Source organism: Eubalaena glacialis, chromosome X (assembly GCF_028564815.1).
Source record: "Eubalaena glacialis isolate mEubGla1 chromosome X, mEubGla1.1.hap2.+ XY, whole genome shotgun sequence".
NCBI lineage: Eukaryota > Metazoa > Chordata > Mammalia > Artiodactyla > Balaenidae > Eubalaena > Eubalaena glacialis.
This window is the reverse complement of record NC_083736.1, coordinates 18834624-18861762: the sequence shown is the minus strand read 5'-3', so window position 1 is coordinate 18861762 and position 27139 is coordinate 18834624. Positions and strand designations below refer to the sequence as shown.

Below are 27139 nucleotides of genomic sequence, written 5' to 3'. Positions count from 1 at the left end.
GCTGGTACACATTTATTCTTTTATTGCTAAACATTAAACGCCAGCAGCTATGATATCTTCAAGTTAAAGCCTAAGAATGAATTACAGCTCAGTTGAAAGATTTATAGAAAAAAATACCTGTGTACCATTAGTATGTGGACATTCAATAAATATCACAGGACAAACTGATGACTAAGAGCCACATATCCATGAAGTGCACGGTTACAATTTACTGTCAGAACAGATAATGACCTGTAAGAGCGATTATCAGAAGGTCAAGTTTAACTGCATGTCTTTTCAAACTGAAATGCTAAAAAGAATATATACATCCTTTACGGATTTTAAGTGATTAAAAACAACCCTGAAAAATGTAAACAGTGCAGAGTAGAAACACTGAAAATAAAGTTTTACTGTTGAACAAGTGCCAACACAACACTTCCTTCAAATCCTCAAAATAATTCATTTTTCTAATTGCTCTACAGAAACCAAAATGGACTATTTTCATAAAGATGATAATATATCAGGGACACAAAGACCTTCCAAGTTATTATTTTATGTCAACATATATTTACAGTATATTCAACAATACTTTTTACAGCTTACTTAAATAGAAACATGCTTTTCTAATCCATAAATAACACTAATCATCATCCATTCAACCACATTTATTAAGTATTTTTGATGTCTCATGCACTGTGCCAGGGATGCAAAGATGAGTATGACATGGTCCTCGCTCTAGAAGTGCCCACAATCAAGCTGAAGAAACAACACATAACATTTCCTTTCTTACACAATGAGGCCATTTCTGTAAAAATGGGACTGATCTGCTCAATATCCTAATAGAGTGTTTGCCAAATCCTGACCCAATGTAGCAGAAGACCAAGGTGTTTAAAAGCCATAAGAAAATGACGTGCTTGGGGATTTTTTTCCACCCAGAAAAAGAAGTTTACAGGTAGGATTTCATCTATTAAATTTTTTTCTCAGTTTTAAAAAACTGACCTGCACATATATAGCATTTCCATTAATAAACTGCTTAGTTCATGTAATCAAATTAATTATGTAAGTATTTCACGGTATTCCCCAAACTTTACTACCTGAACAGGTCTGCGTATTACTCTGCTAATATACTTTAATCCTGAAAGACTGTCTGCCTAAAAATAGAACAAATGCCTTTTTCCTAGGATAAACCAATAATTTGTACAGTTTTAAGTAGTGGTAATAACTGATGACCTTGAGTCATTAAAAAAATGTTAAAATTATATTCAATATATAATTTCTGTTTAAGAAGGCAGGTAGATTTATAATACAATCTAAAGTTTCCTTAAAAATGGTTAAAAAGCTTTAGTGCCTAAAAAGCAACTCAGTGATCTGAAAGAGGTGAACCCCACGAATACCTCAATTAGTGAAAAAGTTGGATACATGACTATTCATGTTCTTGAGTATACGAGAGAAGCAAATATTTTTCATCAAAGAAACAGCTTGCTCATATACTTCTAATACCAACAGCTTCACACTGGCCTATTGACTTTCCAGATCTTCCAGGGCTGCATCTCCAGTCCAAAAGATCTCAAACTAGGCAGGGCTCTTTCGGGCTCAAGAGTCAGTTCCCGGGCACTGGCAAATCCACATTTGTACTCACATGCAGCCATACTCACTCTACTACCAAGTCTTTCGTGGACCCACAGAGGTAGCTTAGGGGAAAGATGGAAAGCAAGGACTACATATTTAATTACCCAACACAGAGAAACATCGGAGCCACTGGTGAGGACAGAGTATGGTTCAGGGCTTAAGGTAATTGTTCTTGAAGACAGGGACCTAGGAGCTAGGCCCCAGATAGCTCCAGCAGCACAAGAGAAAATATCTACCCCGGAAGGATTCCAAGCTTTGAAGCCCTGTAGAGGACAGTAACCAGGACTGCAGAAGGTCCTGTGATCTGTCTTGTGACCTGCCGCAAGACCCACCTGGCTCAGTTCTGAGGTTCACCCCTAACTGTCTCAGCTCACATACTGCAGGTGGGAGATACTTCTGCAGCTCACTCTGAATGTCAAGGGTAGTGTTGCTTTATGAGAGTATAGGGACATATTATCAAAGAGGCAACTCTTGTGGGGCAAAACATGTCTCACCCTATTATAGACCCTACTTCCTCTTTGTTCATTTATTTGGCGTCATTTGACAAAGATTTTCCCTTTCATGTCAGCAGATTCTTTTACAGAATTTTATTAATTTAATTGTAATCAGACCTCAGTTGTCAGAGTACAAAATAATACACAGTTTAATTTAAAAATACTTTTCAAACAAGACAAGGGACAAGAGATATAGACCAAGAAAATGCTCACCTTTCCACTTGGCCAAAGTCTGGTCTCCTTCAAATCTGGATTAATGATGCTTTTTCAAGAAGTTTTTCCCAATTAATCCTACCCAATTCTGTTTTCCTTTACATTATTTCAACATGATACGTAGCCACACAAAAATGGTTTAATATGAATTTGCACTTGTTTAGAAATTGTTCCACAAGCATCTGAAGGTTGTAGGTTCAGTCTTTAAAACTAGAATGTAATCAGGGACTATGCCTTTCATTTCTTCTGTTTATCCCCCATCCCAGAGTTTGGATACTCTGGATAAAGAACTTAAAGTTGTTGGCTAAAATGTAATTTTAAGGAAACACTTTATATTTCACACCAAGTAAGGTTTTCAATATTGTATATTGTAACTCAGAGATTCTATCAAATGAGTGCAAATATTACCGTGCTGTAACCATCCAGAGTCCCAGGGTCACATTGGCAGCCAAAAGTATACTGCCACCAAGCAAGATGAAAAATCCTATCAGATCTTTGACATCATTGTCTCCAATCACTGAGGTAAGAGTAGCATCTAGGAAAGAGTTTAAAATCCATTGTCCATCCAAAGCAAAGCAGGGCACTGCATTAACAATAGCCAGAGCTCCCGAGAGGGAAATCAGGTACCTGGTTAAAATCGGTTAAGGAGCTTACGGCGAGGTCTGAGGGCAAAGCACATTTCTGGGAGTCAGAAGCAGGCATTTTACCAGGACTGGATTTGAGATTACAGGTGACTTCCTTCCTTTCTTTAAATCTCTGCTTACCAGTATACACCAATGCTTCTTAGATCTCTACTATTTAAAACAAATGACATATTATTTCGAAGTTCAAAAACCTTGACTAGAAAAATAAAGGCCAACCACTTGTAAACCAAGACAATCTGTAATGAACTCCTTCAGAAGACTAACTCTTTCTAATCCTTTAATGATACATCAAGAGAAAGGAGTAAGAAATAAGGGAAAATTACTTTTTGATCCTTACGAAGTATACGTTATATTAGATATATAAAGATTTTGGCCCCTTGAACTCTATTTTACTATCATCTGTAAGGTCATAGTGTAAATATCTCTGAGAAAAAGCTGCAGTCTACAAGGTACAATTTTGACTGTACACATTTTTTAGTAACTCATTTGTTAACTAATTTGTTACTAATTTGCTCATTTGTTTCATTTTTTTGCAAATCATTAAGGAAAGAAATTAAAAAGATTTAAAAGTGACAAAAATAAAGAACCTTTCCAAACTGTTCAGTTTATTCAAATTCTATATAATAACCAATTAAAATTTTTCTTTATATGCAAATATAATATGCTAAAGAACACATGAGATTTTGTCCTCTGAATGCTATTTTAGTAGTGGAAACCAGTTTGATCTCCCTTACGCATTCCTCCACTCGGTCAGAGCCAACAGGCTCAGAAGGGGTGGAATTCGTCACCTCATTAGTAGCTGAAGCGTTCGTTCATCCTTTATAAACGTACTAAACGGTTTTATACTTCTAAATTCAACTCTCAATTTGTATTCTAGGTTCCTTCCCTTCGACATCTTAACCTTTCTCTCTTCCCAATCAATCTTTCTTCTCTGACTTCTTCCTCCCTAGGTACAATCTGATCTTTTTCAACTTTAAAGTCTCTTTTTTTGGTATTAGCAGTTAACTGATACTTGTAAGGTCTGTTCATGCTCTTTAGTCAAGGTAAAACTGATGAAGTTCCAAGTAGCACATTTTAAAAACATCTTTCACGCCAGAAAGGATACTTGACAAATGTCTCCACAACCACAGGCAGATCTATGCTTAGAAAGTTGAAACGTGGGATAAAACTGGTGATGCTCACTAAAAAAGAAAAATAAGAAATAATGAATATTATTTATACAGATAAGCAACAGCATTATGAATTTTACCATATGACTAAAAATTGGGCTAGCCTATTAAATTGATTGAGAAAGCCCTTCCCAAACATATGCAGGCAGGCTCTATGGCCCACATATAAAAGCAACTGGCAATTCTAGAACATCTAATAAAAATAGTGGAATACAGAAATTCATGTCTCAGTGTACTTATATTTTGAGGTGAGAATACGATAAAACTGATTATATAACAACTATGACTACCAAATACAGAGATTGACTTTAAAAATACACTAGAATTTATATCAAAAGAGTCCTTATTCTTTCAAAGAAGTATAACCTTAAAATCACATTCACTCCAACTATCAATATTATGCCACTTAATCTCCTTCTGGTCTCGGTGTTTTTTTCATTGCTAAAACAAGGACTAAGACTAGGGGATTTTGAAGGTCTCCTCCACTTTGTGGATTCCATGATCCTGTTTTTGTTCAAAACATTTAAAAACTCTGTTATAATTAAATAGAACCCATAGCACACATTTCTGAATTACCCTGAAAAGGGACATTTCTACATTTGTTGAGGAGGTATTATGCACTCTAGAGTCACTTAGTGTCAAACTAATAAATAAGAAGAATGACCTGACTTTTATCTTAGGATATGACTATGGAGAAATGAGAGAGCTTTTTAAAGAGTAACATAAAACCCACATGTCCATCAATTGATGAATAAATACAGAAAATGTAATATATCCATACAATGGAATATTACTGGGTTGGCCATAAAAAGGAATGATGTACTGACACATACTACAACATGGATGAACCTTGAAAACATTATGCTAAGTGAAAGAAGCCAGTCACAAAATATTCCATTTATATGAAATGTGCAGAAACAGGCAAATTTGCAGAAACAGAAAGTAGATTAGTGGTTGCCAAGGGCTGGGGGTGGGTGGGTGTAGAGAAGTAGAATGACTGCCTAATGGGTATGGGCTTTCTTTTTGGCGTGATGAAAATATTCTGGAACAAGACTGTGGTGATGGTTCCACAACTCTGAATATATTAAAAACTACTGAACTGTACACTTTATTTTTTATTTAAAAAATTTTTTTAACATCTTTATTGGAGTATAATTACTTTACAATGGTGTGTTAGTTTCTGCTGTATAACACAGTGAATCAGCTATACATATACATATATCCCCATATCTCCTCCCTCTTGCGTCTCCCTCCCACCCTCCCTATCCCACCCCTCTAGGTGGTCACACAGCACCGAGCTGATCTCCCTGTGCTATGCGGCTGCTTCTCACTAGCTATTTTACATTTGGTAGTGTATATATGTCCATGCCACTCTCTCACTTCGTCCCAGCTAACCGTACAATTTAAAAGGGTGAACTGTATGATATGTGAATTATATTTCAATAAAACTGTTATAAAAAAAGGAACATAAAAAAAATCTTGTACAACAAAATAAGTTAGACTGTATGATCTTCAGCCATATGGAAAAGCTATATGTTTAATCCAATCATGTTGCCATTGTTAAAACAATTATGCTGGCCCGGTTTTGAAATTATATTCATATAAAATTCATGTGTCATGCACAAATTACTTTATCATCATTATCACTACGATTCCAATCGCTTCTCGGCCTTTTGGCTAAGATCAAGTGTAGTATCACTATGATTCCAGGCATTCTTTGACATATGCTGCTCTTGCTACTGTTTTGGGAGCTTGGATACATTTAATAAACGGTCAGAGAATATCTGAGAGATCATCTATGTGACATAAACGGTAGTGAAGGAAAAATGCGTCACGTGTCACTCTCTATAGGCAGACATGGGGTTCAGCTCCATCCTGCTTTATAAATTCAGATTATTTTCCTACTGCTTAAACTTCATTTCGTGCTTAAGAACAAGTTAACAAGACTTTGAAAAGTGATCAAATATAATAAATAAAATTAATGCAAGATGTGTACTGAGTTGCTACCACTGAGAATATATGCTATTGTAGCGATATTCTGCGGGTCTACCACAATAATACCCACCTGTGTAGTGAAGGTGCAGTGGATGTCCTACATACAACATATCGATTTGAGGTGGGTGTTTCACTTTTATTAAGCGAGTATGAGTTTCCAAAGAAGGTATTATACAGAAACTTGAACTTGAGCTTTTTTTACAATCTTTATTGGTTCTACAAACTTGGGTGGCTTCCACTGCTTTCCGGGCAGGTAGACATGTATGCTAGGGATAGAACATTAATTAGTCAATACTAAAAATGACTTGTTAACAAGAAAAACACCAAGTTACATTACTTCAATATCTTTCATGTCACCCAGCATATTAGGAACGAAGTTCACATAAAGGAAATGCTATTTATGTGTATCTACTATAAATTAGATTCAATTATTCCACTTTGGCCAAATAAGATATTACCATTATAAAATTTTTAAAGATTCTCAGATGAAATATGACATGTGAAATGTAGAGATTTTAATAAAATGATACAAAGCAAAAGGGCAATGGTTTCGTAGATTCCATTTTAGTTCTATATGCTTATTTTGTAATAATTACATCAGGCAAGCAAGATTGCTTCAGGGACAACTTACCAAACGCTTATTAAAATTATTTCTGTAGGAAAAGCACACATCTGTAAGGCTGTGATTGTTACAGCATTCAGTCGAACCGTCTAGCCGTTTGTACGCTGAAGAGAAATGGTTTATTAAAATCTGTTATTTAAAAAAAGAATCCATTACATAGAAGTACATTTGTAATAAGAATTTTGCTTTCAAGACAAAAAGAATTAAGTAAAATGCATATGAATTCAGAAACAACTGTATAATTGACAGTTCAGCTTGTCAGCTACTCACTGCAGAGTTTGATTTTACATTATAAAAAGAGATATATCCAATTTGAAATCAAGAAGCATCAATTACCCTAGGTTAGTTGTCTTCATATAAACTTACCCACTTGTAAAGCTGGAGTTCCAGGGTCTCAGTAGGTTTTGCAATAGCTCCAGGTGGTCAAGCACAAATATCGAATGAGCCACTATTAGATGTCCTAACGCTGCTGATCCACTGATCCAATTTCACTACTGAACTCCTGTGCTGTGCTGTTAGCAGAGTGAGCTAGAGCAGGGGGTCCCCAACCCCGGGGCCGCGGACCGGTAGCGGTCCGTGGCCTGTTAGGAACCGGGTCGCATGGCAGGAGGTGAGTGGCGGGCGAGCGAGCGAGCGAAGCTTCATCTGTCGCTCCACATCGCTCCCCATCGCTCGCATTACCACCTGAACCATTACTCAAATTACCACCTGAACCACCACCCCTGCCCCCTGCCCCGTGGAAAAATGTCTTCCACAAAACCGGTCCCTGGTGCCAAAAAGGTTGGGGACCACTGAGCTAGAGGATGCCTAAGAGACTCTCATCCCTAAGGACATCCCTATTATATCAAATATCTATCCCACCTCCAGGCTTATCTTGAGGCTTTCCCCACAGAACCAGGGCAGCCCAATTTGACCCCACAGATATGCACATATTTGCCTGCATACTAGTAATCCAGTTACCATTTTTGGAAGATAAGAGAAACAGGGCAAGTATCCCCATTATTCATTTATTTTTTCAAGTTCTTTGGTAGACTGCTTCACTTGTGTCTAGGGTAGAATAAGGAAGCTAAATCACTGATACAGCTGGGACAAAAATTTTTTTCCATGTATTTATTTTGGAAGGTTTCCTGCATTCAGCACATCAAACTTGTAAAGCAAAATTGATGTGTGGGGACTTCCCTGGCAGTCCAGTGGTTAAGACTCCCAGCTTCCACTGCAGGGGGGTGCAGGTTCGATCCTTGGTCGGGGAACTAAGATCCCACATGCCACGTGGAGTGGCAAAAAAAAAAAAAAAAAAAGAGAGAAAAAAATTGATGTGTGGCAAGGACCAATTAAACTTAGAATCTTATATACCTACTACCATACTCATATGTGCTGAAGAAGAGAGAGTAAAGTTATCCCCGATTTCCAATACTACGAAAAGCATTATTAACAAGAGTGTCTTTAGGAGCGCTGGCATGAAAATGGTTGTTGATATGCAATCTGACTTTATAAGGATTTTATATTTCAGGCAAAGGTTTTTGTTTGTTTTTAAATCTTTTCTTTTTTTCTTCTAGATCATTTGGTTAGACTGGATGTCCTTAAACACGCACTGTTGCCAACATGAAGAACAAAACAGAGGTGAAGTAAACTAACAGATGCATCAATTTCTCCTCTGCAATGGCTGGCCGTGTGGGTAGTTTTGCTTTGTTTTCTTACCATAACTGAATGGGTATTTAAATTCTGGGTGATGAGTAATATTTAAAATATGAAAGCAAACTGTGAACATCTAATGGCACAAACTTGTGCCTATAATCACTCATCAGCCCTAACGGTAAACTATAAGGTAAAAAGGTGTTTAGGATTAAAAAAAAAAAAAAGATCCAGGCAAAAGCCCTCAGTATTTTTTCTCATCAGTTGCCAAGTCGCACCAATTTTCACCTCCTCATTATTTTTCTCTTTATTCCCACTAAAGGGTAGACTCCAGTTCTTTCTCACTTGACCCATTTGAAGAGAGTCCTAAAGCATCTAGTTTACCACCTAGCTCTCATATGCAAACTTGTCCTACATACTGAATGCTTCAGATTAACCTTCCAGTGTAGAACTCTGAGAATGTAGCTCTTCTAATCCAAATATCCAAAGACTCTGCGCTGCTCCCAAACAGTCTAAATGCCATAGCCTACAACGTAAAGACTTCTACTTTGTTTTTTAGTCACCTTAGCTCATACTCTTCTCTTGCTGAACCAAATTATTAGCAGTTCCCTGACCAACTTCTGGTCTGTGGCGCCGAGGTTCATTTATATCGGTCTCCGGAAATTAAACTCACTGTTGAAGCCCAGCTCAAGAGCTGCTGCTATGAAGCCTGTCCTCATCTTTTCAGTCAAGACTGACTGCCATCAACTCTCACAACTCCCAATACTTTTTGTCATTAATTATACTTAACCTTGTACCGTAATGTGGGCATGGTCTAATTCTTCGATTAGACTGTGAGGTCTTTGAGGGAAAAGTTTCTCAGTATCTTATATAAGGTGAATAACTCAATATGCACTGAATACATAAATGGTGTTCTATGCCACTTGCCTTTGTATCAGTAATGATTTTTAAAAATTTACATCTGATGCTTGATCCTAATTTTTTCTTGGAGGAATGTATGCAATACAGAATTGAAAGTCAAGAATTTGATATCACTGTTGATATAGCATGTCTGATAATACAACAGCTTAAAGGGGCCAAGCGGGTATCAAATAAATGAAGTGGATAGTGTGTGGAAAAAATAGGAAATGGTGGGGGCTGTGATGAATTAGAGAATATATACCTTGTTCTAAGTAGGGTTAGCAGCCAGGCCACTCAACTTGGGGCCGAGAGTCAAGAGATCATCTGTTTTATTCCATGAGAAAGAAGTCTGGACCCTCATGTGAAACCTTTTCTTTTTTCTTTTTGGCCGTGCTGTGCGGCATGCGGGATCTTAGTTCCCTGACCAGGGATTGAACCCGTGCCCCCTGCAGTGGAGTCTTAACCACTGGACCACCAGGGAAGTCCCGAAACCTCTTAAATTTAAATATTGGCAGCCAATTAAGAATTTAAAAAATATTGTGCAAGCCAAACCATACACATCTGTCAAGGCTGGCTGGATTTGGCCTCTAGGTTACCACCAATTTGTGACCTCTAGGTTATGGCTTCTTCCTATGGTGATTAATCCAATTAAAACATAAACCGATGGCTATGGCTACCCTGACAAGATGAAGTGCCTCCTGACATACAGAATTTCCCATTATTTTGTTATCATGTGAGAAATAAACTTGATATTTCTCTGTTTATCAATTTTAAAAAAAGTTGTACGTTTAAAAATGTATTTTATTTTAGAATCTTTTCTACTGGATCACATTAAAGGACAAGTCACTTAATTTCTGTGACTCAATTCTTAACCTATAAGACGGGTATGCCACAGGTAATTTTCACATTAGTATACTGCTATCAACATGAGAGACCAATCCAATTCTACTTTGGAAGGCACATTCAAGACTGCAATGGGAGGTCCCAGAGGCATTCATGGGTTCAGTTTAACTCTAGGAAATTAGAATTCTCCCTTAAATCTCCCCAGACTGGGAGACAATTAGGGAAATTAAGACCAGAACAGTTTCATAATTTCATTACAAGGAGAACCTGCATATTCTGAATGTACCCTAAGATGGGCCCTAAGACACTTGTAGAAATAGTCTAGTCTTCAAAGGATGGTCTAGACCAGAGGTAATTTTGGAATAAGGCTGGAAGGAAGAGACTTTTTCAATCTATAGTTCACAGTACTCACTACTTTCTACATCACTAAAATGAATTGAACAATTTTCTTACCCTAGCTTAATAAATATATAAATGTAACTAGAGTTCCAATATAGGCATGCAAACCTATTTATTCTATTTATTTATTTACTTATTTATTTATGGCTGCTTTGGGTCTTCGTTGCTGTGCGCAGGCTTTTGTGGCGAGTGGGGGCTACTCTTCGTTGCGGTGCGCGGGCTTCTCATTGCAGTGGCTTCTCTTGTTGTGGAGCACCGGCTCTAGGCGCGTGGGCTTCAGTAGTTGGGGCACACGGGCTCAGTAGTTATGGCTCGCGGGCTCTAGAGCGCAGGCTCAGTAGTTGTGGCGCACGGGCTTAGTTGCTCCGCGGCATGTGGGATCTTCCCGGACCAGGGCTCGAATCCGTGTCCCCTGCACTGGCAGGCGGATTCTTAACCACTGCGCCACCAGGGAAGTCCCTTTATTCTTAGTTCTATGGTAGAATTTATACCAACACCACCTAGTACCAAGTAGTTAAAAAATTATAAACTCTCTCTCTCTCTTCAATTGGTGAGAGCAAAGAAACCTTGGATGATACCTTGATATTCACAATGGGAGAACAGATACTTTTTTCTAAACATTAGAGAAGATTTACGCATAAAAACAATCTGGGTACTCAAACTATGTGGAAAAGATTTCCAGAGTTTTCCTTTTATTATCTTAAACTAAGTCAGGAACGGTCTTTTCTCACTTCAGTTAAAGATGCATAAGACAGGACAATACTCCCTGTGCCAGGCAGTTACAGGTATATACCCTCATCTCCTTTGAACAGGAATATAGGCTATTCAAAGGGGATGCCTGTGTCTGGACTCATAGCTTCATTTTAGGGAGTGGTTGCCTTTAGTATTCAATCTCACTCTTTTTAAAATGCCATTCAAATGCTGGACTTAGTAGTCTTTCTTATTGAAGACAATGCTTCCAAGAAAGAAAAAAGGAATTTAGCTTTAGGCATATATGAAGAGTATCCCCTCAAACTAAAGAAAGAGGATGCAAGCTACTTGTTAGAAAATAATCCCCCAAAAGAAACAAACTAGTTCTTGTCTGTAACTTTTAGTTTCATTCAAATCACTAAGTGGCATATGGATACACAGCAATCTTAAATTAAGCAGAGGCTTGAATATGAAGAGGGGAAAAGTTTGTTCTGTTCTGATGCAGAATGAAACCAGAGATTTACTCCAGGTACAAAGGGCTCTAAGCCTCACCCAGTGTCCTTTTTGGGGCTTCCTGGAAAGGCCATTCAATCTCCAAGGCGTGTGTGGGACAAGCTCCGTAGGCTTGCCCCATGTACCAGGGGCAGAGGTGTAATCCAACCAGCCTTGGTTCTGTTGGTGCTGCTCATAGTCCAGCAGGTTAATGTTTAAAAATCAAAAACGAAAGGACTGACAGAAGAAAAAAGTAGTTTCCAACAATTTCATAAAATGAATAGTCATTTCATGTAGATTAACCACAGTTTTCTAATTTGCCAGAAATATACCTGTTAATATTTTAAGGAGAACATCTAGTCTGCTTAATTAATACCTTAATTAATTAATATCTTAGGGAATATCTTTAAAAATTTAAAATTACACCTGGGAGAGTCAGGGTATGAAATGAGGCCAGAAATGATTGGCTGGGACAGCTTATGAGCACTTTCACGGTCAGATCTTTCCAAGGTGGCTTTATTGTTTTCAAGTGGTATAAATTTTTAGAATTTTAATTATGTATACTGAATTCTACTCTAAATTGAATATGAATCACTTTTAGATTATGAGCTACTTTGTATTACCATATTTGGCTATATCTTTGCCCTCTATTCATAATGTAGGATAACAAAGGTCCCTAGATACATGTAAAATAACATCAATCCGTAGTTTTCTTAAATGTCCATAGCCACAGTGGTCAAGTCTGCCATTAAAATTAATCTAGTATATATTTTAAGTTACATTTACAGTCATTAAGATTCCTACAGTCTGGCTAAGTATATGTACTCCATTTAAAAATGATTAAATGGGGCTTCCTTGGTGGCGCAGTGGTTAAGAATCCGCCTGCCAATGCAGGGGACACGGGTTCGAGCCCTGGTTCGGGAAGATCCCACATGCTGCGGAGCAACTAAGCCCGTGCGCCACAACTACTGAGCCTGCGCTCTAGAGCCCGCGAGCCACAACTACTGAGCCCGCGAGCCACAACTACTGAAGCCCACGTGCCTAGAGCCCGTGCTCCGCAACAAGAGAAGCCACCGCAATGAGAAGCCCGTGCACCGCAACGGAGAGTAGCCCCCGCTTGCCGCTCCTAGAGAAAGCCCGCGCCCAGCAACGGAGACCCAACACAGCCAAAAATAAATAAATAAAATAAATAAATTTATATATTAAAAAAAAAAAGATTAAATGGAGGTACGGGTTTATCAGATACAGTCATCATGTAAAATCAGCAAGTATCCTAATACAGTCGCTCCTAAGGAAATGAAACATATATTGAAGAATTATTATTTTGGGATTGATTTTTTTATTAGTGTGGGAAGAGTAATATCTGCTTTGGGTTTTTAAACAAATACCTCCAAAATACAGCATATGATCCATAATAGTGAAAAACTCAAAAAGTTAATAAGGAAAGAGTTTCAGAGTATTTCAAGAAAAATTTCACTTCCATTCTGTTTGCCGGAAAAAAGACAAAACCTTAAACATCTGAAATGCAGATATTCTAAATAAAACAATCCTACTGGAGAGAGCTTTATTTGATTACGATGTCATTTTGGCTTTTGTAATTCAATACAGATTATACCAAATTTAGAGAAACTTGAGGAAAATGATAAAGGACTTAAGAAGTATGAAATTATGGATTATTCCTCTTACAGAAGAACACACTGTGGATTACACACCCAGTTGAAAAGATGCGATACATGGAAAAACATGAGATGCAATATGAAGTACTGAGTGCTACCTACGAGGTATTTTTGCCCCTGCCAAAAATGGATCCTGAATCTAAGCAAGCCTCTGGACCTAACTACCATCTATAGGAAATTCGGGGGATACCGAACATGTTAATGATAAATTTGACAAAACAAATGACTCAGTTTCTTCAATAAATGATATTAAAAAAAAAAAGTCAGGGGGAATTGTTACAACTTAAAAGAGACTTAAAAGGCATACCATCCAACTTAAACCAACTATAAAAACAAAACCAGGGAAGAGTGTAGGTATTAGGAATTATTGTTAATTTTGTTAGGTGTGGTAACAGTACTGTGGTCATGTCTAAAAGGTCATCATCTATTAAAGATATGCTGAAGTTTATGGATGAAATGACAGGATACCTGGGATGTGCTTTAAAATACTTCCCTCAAAAGTGGACAGGCTGGATAAAAAAAATGGCAAAATGTTGATAATTGTTGAAGCTAGGAGAAAGATACATGAGGTTTCATTTATACTACTCTCTCTCTCTTTTTTTTTTTTTGGGCCGTGCTGTATGACTTGTGGGATCTTCGTTCCCCGACCAGGGATTGAACCCATGCCCTCGGCAGTGAAAGCGCGGAGTCCTAACCACTGGACCACCAGGGAATTCCCTGTACTACTCTCTTGACATTTATGTATGTTTGAAAAATGTTTACAATAAAAAAAATTCTTAAAAATGGGTTATACATGGAACACTACATTTGAAAAAAAATTTTAAATCAGTTCTCACTACTTTGTCACTGTTGCACACAGTACTTTAATACAGTTATTCTTGATAATTAATCATATTTCTTAACCCCAGTAGATGTAGACAAGTATCCAGGCATTTCTTGACTTAAAGATGTAGTCTGTGAGCATAATTTGTGCTTTCCAGCACTTCCAATAATTTGGGTCCCCATAATTTTGCATGAAGAGTTGGCAGACTGATTTTTCAGAGCTGGAAGAGCTAAAAATAAATTCGGAAGCTTCTGAGAATAAACTTGCTTCACTCTGTCGCCTACTACACAGAACAGATGTGACTTCAGTGGGTATTTTCGGACACCAAGATGACTTCCTCTGGATGACTGCCACACAAAAAAACCCTACCCCAAATAGCTTTGGACATGCCACCATCCATACAGCACAAGGGTATTTAATTGCTGGAATTTAGTTAATTGGTTATGTTTGAGCTTGAATGCTGACTTAACACAAGTGTTTTTTAAATGCTGAAAGAATTAGATACTGGAGTTCTGAAAATCAAATATGAAATTAGTTAGAAGTTCAACAACAATATATAATAAACAAAACTTACATATTGGTATCTAACTTACCAAGAGAATGTTTGCTAGTTTAAGCTTATTATTACTTTACTGATTTGTTTTAAAGAAGTTAGGACAAAATACATCTACAGACATGATCTAAGAATTAGCAAATGGCAAGTACTGCTGCTTGAAGCATTATATTATACTGAGGAAATATACACACCTCTAACTGGGAAGCTTAACTGCTGTAAAGTTGATGCACTTATACAGTAACCAATCTGGGGCTCATAGGCGATGGTATCTAGACATTCATTCCAATCTTGTACATTTGTAACAGGACAATCCTGTAGATGGGTGACAAGGTCTCCCACAAAAAGGCCTCTGGGTCCAATGGCAGGTGAGTCCTTGGGAAGAGGGCAGAAACAAATCAGGTAATGTGTGAAGAGAAGCTATGATTAATCTGAGCAAATAATAAAGACACTGACTTAATTAAGTAGACTATTTTGAATAATGTAGAAAATAATCCAGCTTTGAATCCAAAATGTATAGTCCTAGAAAATTAACAAGATAACACCCAACAATTATAGTTACTTTTCATATTTCACTAAGATTTTGAATTTTTCACAAATGAAAACCAAACAAACCCCACTTGCCAACAGTTAAGATTAAAATGATAAACTTTTTCCCAAACCGCTAATTAAAATTTTTTGTGAATGTAGTCATCAGAATGCCTTCATTGTCCTATATCATCAATGGATAGAATTATAAGACTTATCTAAACACAGTCTCAAATATGCAGACAGTACCGTCAGCACAATGAATACATGAGTACGTGAGGCAGTTGCTCACAAGGTAATTTTCCTTGTCCCAAAGTGTGAAGAGAAGACTTGATACCATCATAGTAGTCTAAGGGAGTGAAATACAGAGTTGAAGACATTAATTTAAACTCCCACGAAATGTTCTGGCTGGCTAGCCTACGTTCCATCTTTCTTACCTCTTAGGAGTAAAGACATCTGACTCAAAAGCAGAGTTATAAAAATAAACAGTAAAGGTAAATGATGCATTTAATCAACAAACTACAGGTAGAAAGTCTTGACACTATCCTTGTAACTCAGAACAGAAACAATTTTCAGTACTTTAAAAGAGCCAATGTAGTTCACAAAACTATTTCTTTGATTTGAAAGGATTACAGTAATTTCTTCAGGAGAAACTGAGCATTCTGTATATGAGAAGAGTTTGAATAAAAGTTCCTGACATAAAATGCTAAGTGTTACATCACAAAATCTGGTGAAAGAATACCCCAAGTAATCTATTATTTACCTCAGCAACTTCAGTGATAAGCACCCCGACTCCAGTGTAGTAAAACGGCAAGAGAATTACAGGAAGGAGAACAAGAGCTAAAATACCCAGGAGTGCAAGGACGAAATTATGCCAGATACCTGAAAAGAGGGAAAAAAAGGAATAAGCTCAACCAGGGGCAGGGATGATATCATTCCAGGTAGTTGTACTTCATAATACTTAGGCATTCTGATAAATTAGTAAAGTAACCAGAAGAAGCTGTGAGGCAGATAGATCTACTTATTAATACGGAAGACAGATGTTCAGTTAGAGGTTTCTTCCATTTCAGATATTAAAATCTAAAATGAGCATGTTAATACAATACTAGGAAGACCACATGCTAATATGATTTAACACTATTAGAACCTATATTCTATTACATATATATCTCTATTATATATGTAAAGGTGTGTGTGTATATAATGAATAGAATATCTTCTACTTACTATACTCTTTTCTCAGAAAATGTATACATATTAATTTAAACATACTTGTGAAAAAAAAACATACTTGTGATCTTTGAAAGGAACTTCAGAGCTATCAAATAAAAGTTATGATGAAGTAAAAAACATTCTTGCTGAACTGGGGTATGTATCTTACATCAAGACTATAACTATCTCTGCCATCTCTGTAGAGACAGTTAGGTGAACCCAGTGGTGGGCTGGAGCCTGCTCCTACCAGCTTGCCACAGCTGACTGGGCCTCTTTAACCAGCTCCTCCTTCAGGAACTTCAAGTTGGCGCCTTGAAATTGGCCATGGTGGGAGTATTCACACCACAGAAACCAGCAAATGCTACGTATCAGAGCTCTCCACCCTCTCCTCCAGGGCTAGATGCTAAACATTCACTAGCATACCTCTAGATAACCCCCACTCCCATACCGATCCTTGCCCTCTAGTACAGCTTTTCTCATAAGGCAGGGTGGAAGCACTACCCGCTCTCTGAGCAGTGTGATTCTTAGTTGTGCAGGTCTTGTCCCTTACAATACAGGATATATAGCATTCCCGACTCCATCCTCTGAAAGTCATTAGTGTTCTCCAGTCACTGAGACAACCGAACAACTGCCCCCACCCCACACATTCCAAATATCCCCAGGAGGGTGATAGCACCAGTGGTTGAGGACCAGTGTTCTATAATGATAGAAACATAACTTAAAAGACATCTCCCAGACTCTCAGGAGGCTGAGTATGGCCATATGACTATGTTTCGGCAAAAGGATGCAAGTGGAAGTGATGGGGATTGTCTGACTGGCTGGAACGTAGCTAAACCTGAGTCCATGACGTAGAAGCTGCATGTTGGGAATAGTAGAGCTAAGACAGAAAGAGTCTGAGTCCCCCAAATCATAGAATTATCATATCAGCATTGAACTACTTACATTTGCAATGTTTTATGAGAGTTTAAGTCACTGTTATTTTTAGCTTTTACAGCAGCCAGATACCTAGCTAATATGGACCATATTCACATTGTAAAATGTTCCTCTAGTCCAGGACACATTGGGTAAACAATATTATCTGTTCTGCACACAGAAAGATCTTTTAAAAACACTAATGGTATCAAGCTATTTATCACAAACTATATTTTGCTTTTTCATTTATATATTTTGGACTTCTTTCTTACCTGCACATTCATATCTAACCCATTTCTTATATCCACTACAGAGTAATCCATTTTTAAAAAAACATTTTGACTTATTTATAAGGTTCCCTACTAATGATCACTTAGGCTGTTTTAACTTTTTTTTTTTTTTTTTAAAGGTTTTCTTTTTCTCTTTTTTTTAAAAAATTTATTTATTTATCTATGGCTGTGTTGGGTCTTCGTTTCTGTGCGAGGGCTTTCTCTAGCTGTGGCAAGCGGGGGCCACTCTTCATCGCGGTGCGCGGGCCTCTCACTATCGCGGCCTCTCTTGTTGCGGAGCACAGGCTCCAGACGTGCAGGCTCAGTAATTGTGGCTCACGGGCCTAGTTGCTCCGCGGCATGTGGGATCTTCCCAGACCAGGGCTCCAACCCGTGTCCCCTGCATTGGCAGGCAGACTCTCAACCACTGTGCCACCAGGGAAGCCCTGTTTTAACTTTTTCATACAACGCTGCAACAAACAGCTTTGCTCATATTGTTATGCATCTAATTAAGAATGCATCTCTGAGGGTATGGAAAATTGCACAGAAATGGAATTATTGGGTCAAAAAATACGTGCATTAAAATTGACCTCCAACAAGTTTGCATTATATTCTCCTAAGTGGCATATGTTTCCCCACCCTCTAAACAATACTGGATGGGATGCTATCATAACTTTAGACTGCCATCTGCTAGGTGAAAAGTAAAATCTCATCCTGATTTCTATTTCTTTAATGAGTGAGCTTGTACATTTTTCATGCTTATTAAATGGTTATTTGTATTTTTGTCTGAGAATTGCTTACTTCTATCCATCGTCAGTTTACATTTTTTGACTGGGTTGTCTTTTTTTTCTTAAACTAATTTATATATATTATTATTTGTAATACATACACTGAGGAATTTGTTCTTCTGTACGAGGTATTATAATCATTTCCCCCAGTTTGTTTGGCTCGGTTTATAGTTTTGCCTATGCAGACATTTTAAATTTTGGTGAGGTCAAATGTCTCCTTTTGTATTAAGCCTTTCCCAGTTCAAGATTATAGAAGACACTCACCTGTGTTTTCTTGTATTGTTTTCATAGGTTTTTTTTTTTTTTTTTTTTAAATTTTCACTCGAGGCATGTAGGTTCTTAGTTCCCCCACCAGGGATTGAGCCCATGCCCCCTGCAGTGGAAGCACAGTCTTAACCAGTGGACGGTCAGGGAAGTCCCTAGCATCATTTAAAAAACAAAATTAAAACAAACAGAAAAAACCTCTAATTCTTTGACCCACTGGAATTTACTCTAGTGAAACTAATTAGGAATACAGCTATACCACCCCACCACCCTGTGGCTAGTCCCAAAACAATTTCACAAAATAATCCAGCCCCATTGATTAGATTTGCCACCATTACCATGTGCTAAATTCAACTTTTCCCTTAACCCCTCAGGATGGCCTAAATGCTTGCACCCTACCTCTCCCTTATCAGGATGACACCACCATACGACCCTGGCTTTTCTCATCCAAGCAACAGTCAGAGGGGCACACAGCAGCACTGATTCTTTGACTCTCTGGGAAGGACTCTCCTATCTCTTGTCAGGGATGCAGCTGGTACCAGACCACCCTGCTAGATTCCAGATTTGCCCATGATGGCTAAATTGCAATGCAGGTACCTTTATTTCCTTTATTTAAACAACCTCTTGTTCATTAATGATTTGCTTTTTGAGTATACCAAACAAATTTTTGTTACAATTTTTACTTTCTCTAGAGCAGGGTTTCTCAACAGTGGCACTACTGGCATTTTGGGCCAGATAATTTTTTGTTGTGGGGGACTATCTTGTGCACTGTAAAATGTTTAGCAGCATCCCTGGCCTCTACCCACCAGATGCCAGTCGTACCCTCCCTGTTTTCTCTATTTTCTAGGTACAATATTTATATAGGCAAGTTTTTGTTTTTCTTTAGAACAGGTACTTTATTTTTTGCTTTTTCTATTACAAGGGATGTATGTACCAAGTGTTGAAAAGTCAATACATACACAACGTATTCCACAACTGAGCACCACTCCTTAACTAAACAGGCAAAGAAATGACACTAAAAGACAGCACCTGGTAGTATTTGGGGGAAAATAAAAAGACTAAAACAAGTTTAAAATCAACTACTACATCCCATCCAACATTCAATACTACATAATCCAGTGCGTCTAAAAGGTAGTTATGCAAAATGTCTTAATGTCAAAGAATACAACCAAAATTAAGATGGCAAACCAAACCTATATAACTTTTTTTCAACAGGAAAATACTTTACATATGCATGTAACTGTCCTTCTTTTAAAGAAAATCTGCAAGCAACGTTATCTACTTCCAGAAAAACCATATATAGAACTACTAAACATATTCTTAAAAGTATAAACATGAACATTTAGAAAACCCAGAACTTTAAAAACTTATCAATAGATGAACTTCCTATTTAAAAGAATGTGAAAAGAAGTCCCATTTTTAGCACAGTTGTATAAACAACAGTCTTTTGATGTGAGCTTCATGAATTGTCCTCCTTTTGTGACCAAACATTACAAAAACATAACGTTTTTCAAACAGTATTACAGAACAAGACAGAACATCTTAACAATGTTACCTTATATAACTTACTTTTTTTAAACTTTTAAATTTTACTTTTACTAACCTATCAAAACCTGACCCTTAGATGTGTTAGAATCATTAAAAAGATTCTTTTCTAGAAACAGTACACAAAAAAAAGGCATATTTATTTCTCATCACATTTCTGGAAGATGCTTTCCGAGCCTGAGAAGTTTCTTCTCTCCTTTTTACTGTCAATTTTTATTTTTAGTATGTGTTAAGATATGAGATTTCAGGTTAGTTGACTGAGCAAACTTCTTATTACACCAATCGAAGGGGCACACGAAGGGCCTGTCTCCGGTATGGATTCGCACATGGGTACGCAAATTGAAATCCAGGGAAAAGCGTTTTCCGCAGCCTTCGAAGGTGCACATAAAGGGCTTCTCTCCCGTATGCACCAAGTGATGACGTTTCAGTTTTGAGTTCTCAACAAAAGATTTGCCACATTCTGCACATACGTGGACCTTGGGACCATGGGTGTGCATATGTTTTCTCAAAGCAGAGTTATTCCTGAACATCTTCATGCAGCCTTTGTTAGGGCAAGCTATTGACCTCGGGAGCTCTTCTTTGGTTTTCTGGGGCTTCTTTCTAGTAAATTCTGCCACTTGTTTGGGATCTGAGAGGTCAACGCCAGGAATCCCTCCAGGAGGCAGCTTCTTCCCCATCACGTACTCTGAATAACCAAGAGCTGGGTTCTCATCAGCCTGTCCAGTCTCATGGTCTCTCTTACTACGCGCGCACCACATGGGGACGGCAAACTCGCCTTCCAGGGTTTTGATGCGCACCTGCTCCTGCTCCCACTTCTTGCTGCCCACCTCAGAGCTGCTTCCCGCCCTGGCCTTGCCGCCGGCGTAACTATTCTTACCGCTGTGCTTCCTGCTGTGGCTGTAGGCCGAGGAGGACGTGGAGGGTGACGAGGGAGCCAGGGTCTCCTGGATGCAGTCGTCTTCGTCGGCCAGGATGACCGTCTTGTTCTCCAGGTTGCTGACCTGCAGGTCGTCAGACTGGTAGTAGCCCACCACCTCCTCCTGCATCCGTACCATGACCATTTCCTCGTTGTAGTCCCCTTGGTTTGGGGTGCTGATAATGAGAGGCTGCAGCGCGATCAGAGACGGATGGTGGTGGCCATCATGGACACCGCTGCCGCTGATGTCCTCGTACTCCTCGGCTGCCTCAACCGCCATGGTCTCCACAGGGACGGTCTCCACAAGGACGGTCTCCACAGGAATGGTCTCCACAGGGACGGTCTCCTCAGGGATGGTCTCCACAGGGACGGTCTCCACAGGGATCTGGTGCAGCTCCACAGCATCTGCATACACCTCCGAGTTTTCTACGGCGATGTAGAAAGTGTTGTTTGAGGCCATGGCCGAGGGCTCTTCTGAGGCTTTGGCTACTGGGCAGCAAATGGCTGACCAGAAGGCCGCCGAAAACAAAGGCTGTGGGAGAAAAGCCCGAGCTCCAGAGGAAAGAGAGGGCGCTTCCGGTGCCGGACGCGGAAAACGCGGAAGACGTGGAAGCTTCTGGGTGCGCCTCGCACATGCGCTTTGGGGCACCCCCCCACCCCCACACATACGCTCTGCGTCACCGCGCACATGCGCTTTGCGTCACCGTGCACATGCGCTTTGCGTCACCCGCGCACATGCGCTTTGGGCACCCCGCACATGCGCTTTGGGACACCCCCACACATGCGCTTTGGGCCACCCCCACCACAGACACATGCGCTTTGGGGCACCCCGCACATGCGCTTCCAAGCTGGGGCACCCCAGCAGAGTGCGCGACCATGCTCATGCCCACGCTCACGTGCTCGTGCCCACGCTCACGTGCTCGTGCGTGCGCCAGCCCTCCTGCCACTGCATGCCTCTTCGCTCAGCGCGCGAAGCTATTGGTTTTTTTGAATACAGCAACCAGGCTCTACAGAATTTTTCTGTATTTCATTTCCATTGACTTTTTTGTCCCCCCCTCGCCCCCGCCAGGTATATAATAGTATGGGGGGGAAGGCCTACTCCTTTCTAATATTTATGCTTCTTTTTTTTCTTATTTGATTGCACTGACCCACATTTACAGGCCATTTTTAATAGTATCAGTGGAATGCTTGTCCTGTCCTTTAATAGGAATGCTTCTAAGTGTTATACCATTAGGAAGTAACCAGCTATTTCTATTCAATACTTCTACTAAAGATTTTTGGTTTTTAGCCATTAATGGATGTTGAATTTTGTTAAATACCGATTTCAATATCCGCTGAGATGATATTTTTCCCTTAAGAGTAATTAATGTTTACCACATTCAAATAAGATTTCCTAACTTTAAGCCATCCTTGCACTGTTTAGATACACCAACTGTCTGTAGAATTTTTTTTGTGCTTTACAAGTATCAGTGTTACACTGACTTTTAAAAAATTCTTAGTTTCCTTCTCTATGCGACCTGGAAAGTTTATACTAAATTGGAATTGAAAAGAAAAATCTTTTCCTTCAAGATTCCTTCAAGATTTGAAAGAATTCTACCTATGAAACTTTAAGGGCCATTCTTAAACTTTCTTAATTTCTCCCATGGTAATTAGCCTATTTATAATTTTTTTCTGTCTGCGCTGGGGTTAATTGCGGCTGTTTAAAAAAAAGATAATTATCCAGGTTTGTGAAAATTTTTTGCAGAGATGAACAAAGAACACTTTTATAATTGTTTAAAATTTCTCTATCAGTTGTCATTCCCCAATCTGACTGCTAATTCTGCCTATAAATGCTTTCTCCCATTTAATCTTTTTTTGTTCTTCAAAGAACTCTTTTATTTAACAGTTCTATTTTTTCTAATTTATTATTTTTTGCCTATGTGCATGCTAATTACATCATTTCTTACCTATTTTATAGTTCTTTTCTCACTTCTTCAGTTTAACTGATTTACTTTCATTTCTTATTTCACGATAATTGCCTAAGGCAGTGACTTTTCCTTTTAGCAAAACTTTACACATTATTTCATTATCATTTTTAAACATACTGCAATTATGGTTTTGAATTAAATTGGCCAATTTTTATAAGTTTCATGGGCACTTGAAAAGAAATTGTCATGGTATAGGGTTTGACATAACTATTGATTTTGACCTTGCTAATTAGAGCTTCGATGATTAAGACTTTTTCATACTTACCTGCTATGTGTTGAGAGATGAGATAAGCCTCCTTTATTACATTTCTGTTTTTTCCTTGTACTTTTTCCATTTTTGTTTTGATGATTTGTTAGTTTATTCAGTAAGGCTCACGATTACATTTTCATTGTGGATTACACTCATGATTATCAAGTGACCTCCTATGTCTAATTTAATGCTTTAGTCATATTTTCATATGTTCTCATTTTTTCAATCTTTTAAAAATAACTCATGTTAAAAAAATGAAAAAACTGGAATGTAAATTATTTTGCTCTACCACTTTTGACTGAGAGTCTTTTTAAAAAAAAAATTTATTTATTTATGTATTTATTTTTGGCTGCGTTGGGTCTTTGTTGCTGTGCACGGGTGTTCTCTAGTTGTGGCGAGCGGGGGCTACTCTTCGTTGCGGTGCGTGGGCTTCTCATTGCAGTGGCTTCTCTTGTTGCGGCGCATGGGCTCTAGGCTCGTGGGCTTCAGTAGTTGTGGCACACAGGCTCAGTAGTTGTGGCTCACGGGCTCTAGAGCACAGGCTCAGTAGTTGTGGCACACGAGCTTAGTTGCTCCGTGGCATGTGGGATCTTCCCAGACCAGGGCTTGAACCCGTGTCCCCTGCACTGGCAGGCGGATTCTTAAGCACTGCGCCACCAGGGAAGCCCTGACTGAGAGTCATAAACTGAATTTATCAACCAAAAGGTGAGGTGTTTTCATTTGTGATGTACTTTCCATAAAACCACTAATAACACACAGATGAATAAAGAAATTTAAGTCTTTTACCTGCACAAAATATCCTTAGCTGCTGGACTGGTGATATAAGTTGCAAATGAGTGGTGAACAGATCAACAAATGCTCCAGGATAAATAATGAAGAGAAAAATCCCAAAGCCATTAAATCGAACTTGTTCCCTAAGAAATCACATAAGAAAAAGGAATTTACTACTAGTATTGCATTTTTCAGATTAATAATGCATGTAATCTTAAAACTTCCCACTGTAATTCAAATTCTTGCTTAAAATACAAGTCTCTCTGGACAGTCAAAAAATTATATATGATACATATATCATCGTAATTTTATAATAGCATACAGATTTAGTTACCAGTGAAATTGCATTTTATAAAACAGGGCATTCTGAAATAGACTTAACAACTTCAAAAATTTTTAGAAACCAATATGCTGAGCAAATAACTTAAAATTAGTCACTTGTATAAAGAAATAGTTAATATTTCTATGAGAAACTAAATGAAAAACATTTTTATGGTTTATTCTAAATTATTTTCAGGGAAGGAGATAGTAGAAAATAGAATTCAAGTAAATTATCTAAATATTTATATTTCTCTTAGCCATTATAAAGGTGGAGGTTTATCTAAGTGTATTCCTGTGGAATTAATGTTAAAATAAGTACTACATTTAAAAATGCATAATGCTCAGACTGTCCTCAAGAGAACTATTTTTTATCAATTCATTCTCTAAAAATGGAATTACATTTAAAAGCCTTGTAAGACCATACAGCTACTCTAAAAAAAGCATCATCTAAATATATTGTGCTGTCACCTAGCATTAACTATATAAGATGACTGTAAAATTCACTTTTTCTTGGCAGTGGGATTTTATAAAATATTACCCAAACTATTTCACAAACATATTATGAATGATTAAACTGTAATAACAATGCTTTTCTATGTAAAACCCAAAAAGCTGCAAAGTTAAGGTGGAAGTAAAGATGAAAGAGAGAAAAGAAAAAGTAGCCGACCACTTAAACCACTACATGGCACACCTGTGTAACAGTATATGCTCTGTCAAGATGAGGGTTTATTGCCAGTCAATAGACTCTTGTTCATAAGCAACTGGAAAGTAATAAGAAGTGATTAAATCTTCTCCTCTAAAACCTTTTATCTGGTCCACACACCCAAAGGATGAAACACATTGCCATCAGTATGTGTGTTCATTATGTGGGAGTGAAGGGGAGTTGTGACTCAATCTCTCCCCCCATCAGGATTTTACACATTTAGGAGTCTTTAAAATGCTCAGGTATAATTACGATGATACATTTGGATAGTCAGGACAAGAACATGGCATGATACTTGAAGCAAGTCCCAGGTCTCATCCTCCCTTATCTTCTTCCACTTGGATTTCTAGATAGGCTATGATATTTGCTAACAAACCCAGAGCTTTCAGTGTTCTTGCTGTAGCCAGCAGAGGCCATGAGTAGAAGCAGGAAAGTATTTCAGATGATGAGCCAAAGAAAGTACTAAGAAGGCAGGTGGATGGGCTTTGAGTGTAGTGGTTATCATTCTGATCCAGTGATGAATAGAAAGATTAGGTTTCAGGATTGGATGAAAATAGTGAAGAACCATGAGGATATAACCATGCTGGCAAAGGACAAAGGATAGAAAGACCCAGATTATAGATGTGCACATAGTTAATTGAGCATATTCATCAATATATTAATCTCTACAAAAGAGAAGTTACCTTAAAATAATAATGGTGGATATGCACTGGGCAGTATCCAAAGAAAGAAAAAGTATCAAATGTAGCAGATTTTAGTAATAAATCCTCCTAAATGAAAAGCTTCTTTGCATGGAATACAGAGAGAGAGGTAAATATCATTACCTAATAGCTGCTATCCCATGTCCAATTTCATGTACAACACCACTAATGAGGACTGCAGCGAAGAAATAGGTCAGTTGGTTGACGGGTAAATTTATGCCAGGAACCTGTTCACAGACACAATGATAAAGACACACTTGGGCACCAAGAGACCACGATGTTCACTCTGTACTAAAACTTAAACTTCCAAACTCAGTGTTCGGTAAGCTAAAAGTAATATGAACACTGATGGTCCACTTCTCCATTTCTATCATAATAAATATAAAAACACCAGTCAGTTTTTTTGAACTAGGCAGTTTTTGAGCTAAGCACAACACCAATCTAAAGAGAATAGGAAACACCAGGTTAAAAAGTTGAAACGTTAGCTTCCTGAAGTCTTTACCACGGGAAAGAATTAGGGAGCCTGGCATAGTGCCAGGGAAGGCAGAGTGGCAGTGAAGGAGTCAGCAGCTGATCCACCCTCGAGGGCTGGCAGCCCGATTTGGGAATTCTTGTTACAGTTCCCACTCCTTCCGCTAAAGTGTTATTGCAAGGCTCCAAGTACTTATGTGAGTAATACAGGATGTCCCCACCCCCCTTCAATGAGTTTCATTTTAGTATTATCAAGTTATATGAGAGTTGATCATTAAAGGCAGTGTAATAAAGTGCCTTATTGGTGTGGGAGCACCAGGCCCTTCATTTCTTCTATCCGTTTGTCTAGTACATTGGTTAGAAAAATCATATCAAAGTGATACATAAATATTATACTAAAATTGAAATTTAATGCAGAAAGTAAGGCATTTGGAACATACAGACATGTTAAGGACCCACGTGCTCCTGTTATGCACTTAAGTTTGCTATTTTAAGGGCTGCAGAGTAAAATTTTTTTTAGATACCCAAGAATCTTCTTGTAAGATAAATAATCGTTCCTAAGTTCTATTTCTCACAATCCAGGCAGTGGGACTCTAAAGGTATCCTTCTGGAGGAAAGTTCGTCTTTCTTTCATTAGTTAGTATTTTAAATTAATTACAAAATATGTTTAAAGCAGGAAAACTTGAAAACTCAAAAAATAATAGAAACTGTTCCTGTTCCCCAAACACAAAACAAAAAACCATTCTCAGTGTTTCAATGCATGTCTTT

General features: G+C 38.2%; 2 protein-coding genes and 1 pseudogene across 2 annotated transcripts in view; 1 reads left to right on the top strand and 2 right to left on the bottom strand.

The window, feature by feature from the left end:
* Positions 1-1315: 1315 nt before the first annotated feature.
* The window catches only part of MBTPS2 (membrane bound transcription factor peptidase, site 2), a 39913-nt gene continuing 14089 nt past the window's right edge, over positions 1316-27139 (bottom strand). The window contains exons 4-11 of the mRNA XM_061177820.1: positions 26024-26127; positions 24191-24318; positions 16045-16163; positions 14948-15128; positions 6755-6849; positions 6194-6389; positions 4065-4140; positions 1316-2942 (exon numbers count right to left, since the gene is read on the bottom strand). Of these exons, the coding sequence (XP_061033803.1) occupies positions 2720-2942; positions 4065-4140; positions 6194-6389; positions 6755-6849; positions 14948-15128; positions 16045-16163; positions 24191-24318; positions 26024-26127 (1122 nt within the window). The 3' untranslated portion in view covers positions 1316-2719. The remainder of the gene's footprint in view (positions 2943-4064; positions 4141-6193; positions 6390-6754; positions 6850-14947; positions 15129-16044; positions 16164-24190; positions 24319-26023; positions 26128-27139) is intronic.
* LOC133082859 (U2 spliceosomal RNA) lies at positions 5786-5914 on the top strand (annotated as a pseudogene).
* On the bottom strand, positions 20472-21647 carry YY2 (YY2 transcription factor). The gene is given in 3 exon segments (XM_061177821.1): positions 20472-21419; positions 21421-21522; positions 21525-21647. Coding segments are annotated over 3 exon segments (1173 nt in total).